General features: G+C 56.8%; 2 protein-coding genes across 2 annotated transcripts in view; both read left to right on the top strand.

The window, feature by feature from the left end:
- The window catches only part of LOC119591336, a gene marked incomplete at its 3' end in the record, with an annotated part of 15,954 nt that extends 14,495 nt beyond the window's left edge, over positions 1-1,459 (top strand). Inside the window, 2 exon segments of the mRNA XM_037940066.1 lie at positions 502-738; positions 1,423-1,459. Coding sequence (XP_037795994.1) covers positions 502-738; positions 1,423-1,459 — 274 coding nt within the window.
- Positions 1,460-1,840: 381 nt separating this feature from the next.
- Positions 1,841-2,064, top strand: part of LOC119591335 — a 28,847-nt gene continuing 28,623 nt past the window's right edge. The window contains exon 1 of the mRNA XM_037940065.1: positions 1,841-1,956. The gene's annotated coding sequence lies outside the window, so the exon portion shown is untranslated. The remainder of the gene's footprint in view (positions 1,957-2,064) is intronic.

Here is a 2,064-nt window from a genome sequence, read left to right as displayed (position 1 = left end):
ATCTTACAACCGCAACGATGGCTGACGGGCAAGCAAAGAAAACGGAAGCTCAACAAGTTGTAAACAAAAGGCCAATTTTTCAGCGTCAGAGAAGGAAATGGCAGAGAGACGCGGGAACACTAATGACATCCGCTGTTCTTTGAAAGTAGTTAAGTTTCGTATACATTTGCTACAGTGTATGTTATGCGAGAATGTTAATTGCTATCTTGGTAATGGTAAGAAAAAAAAGAAAAAAGGTAAAACCTAATGGGATAATTGTCCACACTCAGCAAATTGGCTCACATTTGTAGAAAACAGACAACGACAAAGTCACTAGAAGTCCTTGATACGCAAACATAAATGCGCAGGCATTATGCATACTCATGAACACTTGTACGTAGGTAGAAACAAACAGAAACATAAAACATATTTTTCTTCTATACCAACACGCGCAGGCCTCCCCTCCCGCCCTACCCCCCCCCCTCAACAAGCCCTAAACTTTCTCTTCCTTCCCTGTTGCAGAAGCCAAGACGATCCTCGCGCCAGGGCCCCTCGCCTACTTCAACCTGATCCCCCAGGACGCCTCCGACCCCCTCTACGGGAGGTCGAAGCCCATGCAGGCCCTCCGGAGGAATTTCCTGCTCGACCACCTCGTCCTCGACCCCGTTGAGGCCTCGGACCCCAAGCTCGAGGAGGGAGACGGAGTCCGCGCTCTCACCTTCACCGGGAAGGACATCTACTTCAAGAAGGACAAGCAGGGTGAGTTGACCTGGCGAGAAGGGTGGATAAGCATGGGGTGGATGGTGGATGAGTGGATGGGTGAGTGGACGGCTGGCCGGAGGGAGCTGAGCGCATGGAAGGGCGAAGACAGAAACAACGATAGATAGGGGGTGGATGGAGGAGAGAAGGGACGCTGGATTGAAGTAGGGGAGGATAGGGAATGGAGAAGGAGGGGTTGGATATTGGATAAATGGATGGGCGAGTAGACGGCTGGATGGAATTAAGTGAGGGCATGGAAGGGAGAATGGGGGGGATGGATGGGGGATGGATGGAGGGGTGAGTGGACGGCTGGATGGACAGTAGGGGAGGATATTGAAGGGAAAAGGGGGTGTATAGTGGAAGGATGGTGAAAGGACGGCTGGGCGGGAGAAGTAGGTGAGAAAGGATGAAACGAAGAAGGATGGATGGTTTGCTTGCTGGTTGTGAGGACGCAGAAGGCACATGAACAAAGGAGCCTGGATGGATGGATGGATGAACAGATAGATTTCAGATGGCGAGGGGCAGGTGCGTATTAGAGGAAAACTGGTGGGAAGGCAGTTTAATAACTGAATGGATAGATATTCATTTGATAAACTGAACAGGTGAGTGAAAAGAGGAGTGAAGTGAGTCATTGCGGTGAATATTCCTGACCTTTCCCGCTGAAATCCTCTCTCCCTTCTGCAGGCAACATCACCGTGGGGGGCGTGGCCGTCCAGGAGGTGTCGAGCCTGAAGGACGGCACGCAGGTCTACATCTTGGCCGACATCTTGTTCGACAACCGAGCGAAGGTTCGCACCGCCTTCAACCAGCGCCAGGCCATCGCCGAGGAGCTCAGGAAGCCCCTGGGGCCTCCCCTTGACATCCCTGACACGCCGTCGTCCTTCCCCGCCATCCTGCGCAGCCCCGCCCCCCCCCGCCGGGAGTGGTTGGGCCCCCCGCCATCCCGACGCATCGGAGGACCCGCTGGTGCGGCCGCCCGCCCCGCCGCCCTCCTTCAGCGCCGCCGGCCCCCCGGCCACTCCGACATTCGTTGTGGACCCGGCGGTGCTCCCCCCTGCCGCCCCTCCCTCCAGCGTCGCCGGGCCCCCCGGCCCTCCCCCCTTTCGAGCGCAGTTCTCCGCCCCCGGCGCTCCCCCTCCGCTGTCCCCCGCAGCCCCCCCTGCAGCGCCCCCAGCAGTCATCACGAACGCCGACGACGCCATCGTCTTCCCGGCTGAGGTAAGGCGCAGGTAGTCACGCTCCGACCTGTCCAAGACGACTCGCGCGCCCACTTGACCTGTGGGCTTCTTGACCTCCAACGACCCACCATTCCTTGGTGTACTTTAA

This window comes from Penaeus monodon, chromosome 28, assembly GCF_015228065.2.
Source record: "Penaeus monodon isolate SGIC_2016 chromosome 28, NSTDA_Pmon_1, whole genome shotgun sequence".
Taxonomy (NCBI): domain Eukaryota; kingdom Metazoa; phylum Arthropoda; class Malacostraca; order Decapoda; family Penaeidae; genus Penaeus; species Penaeus monodon.
This window is presented reverse-complemented; position numbering and strand designations above follow the sequence as displayed.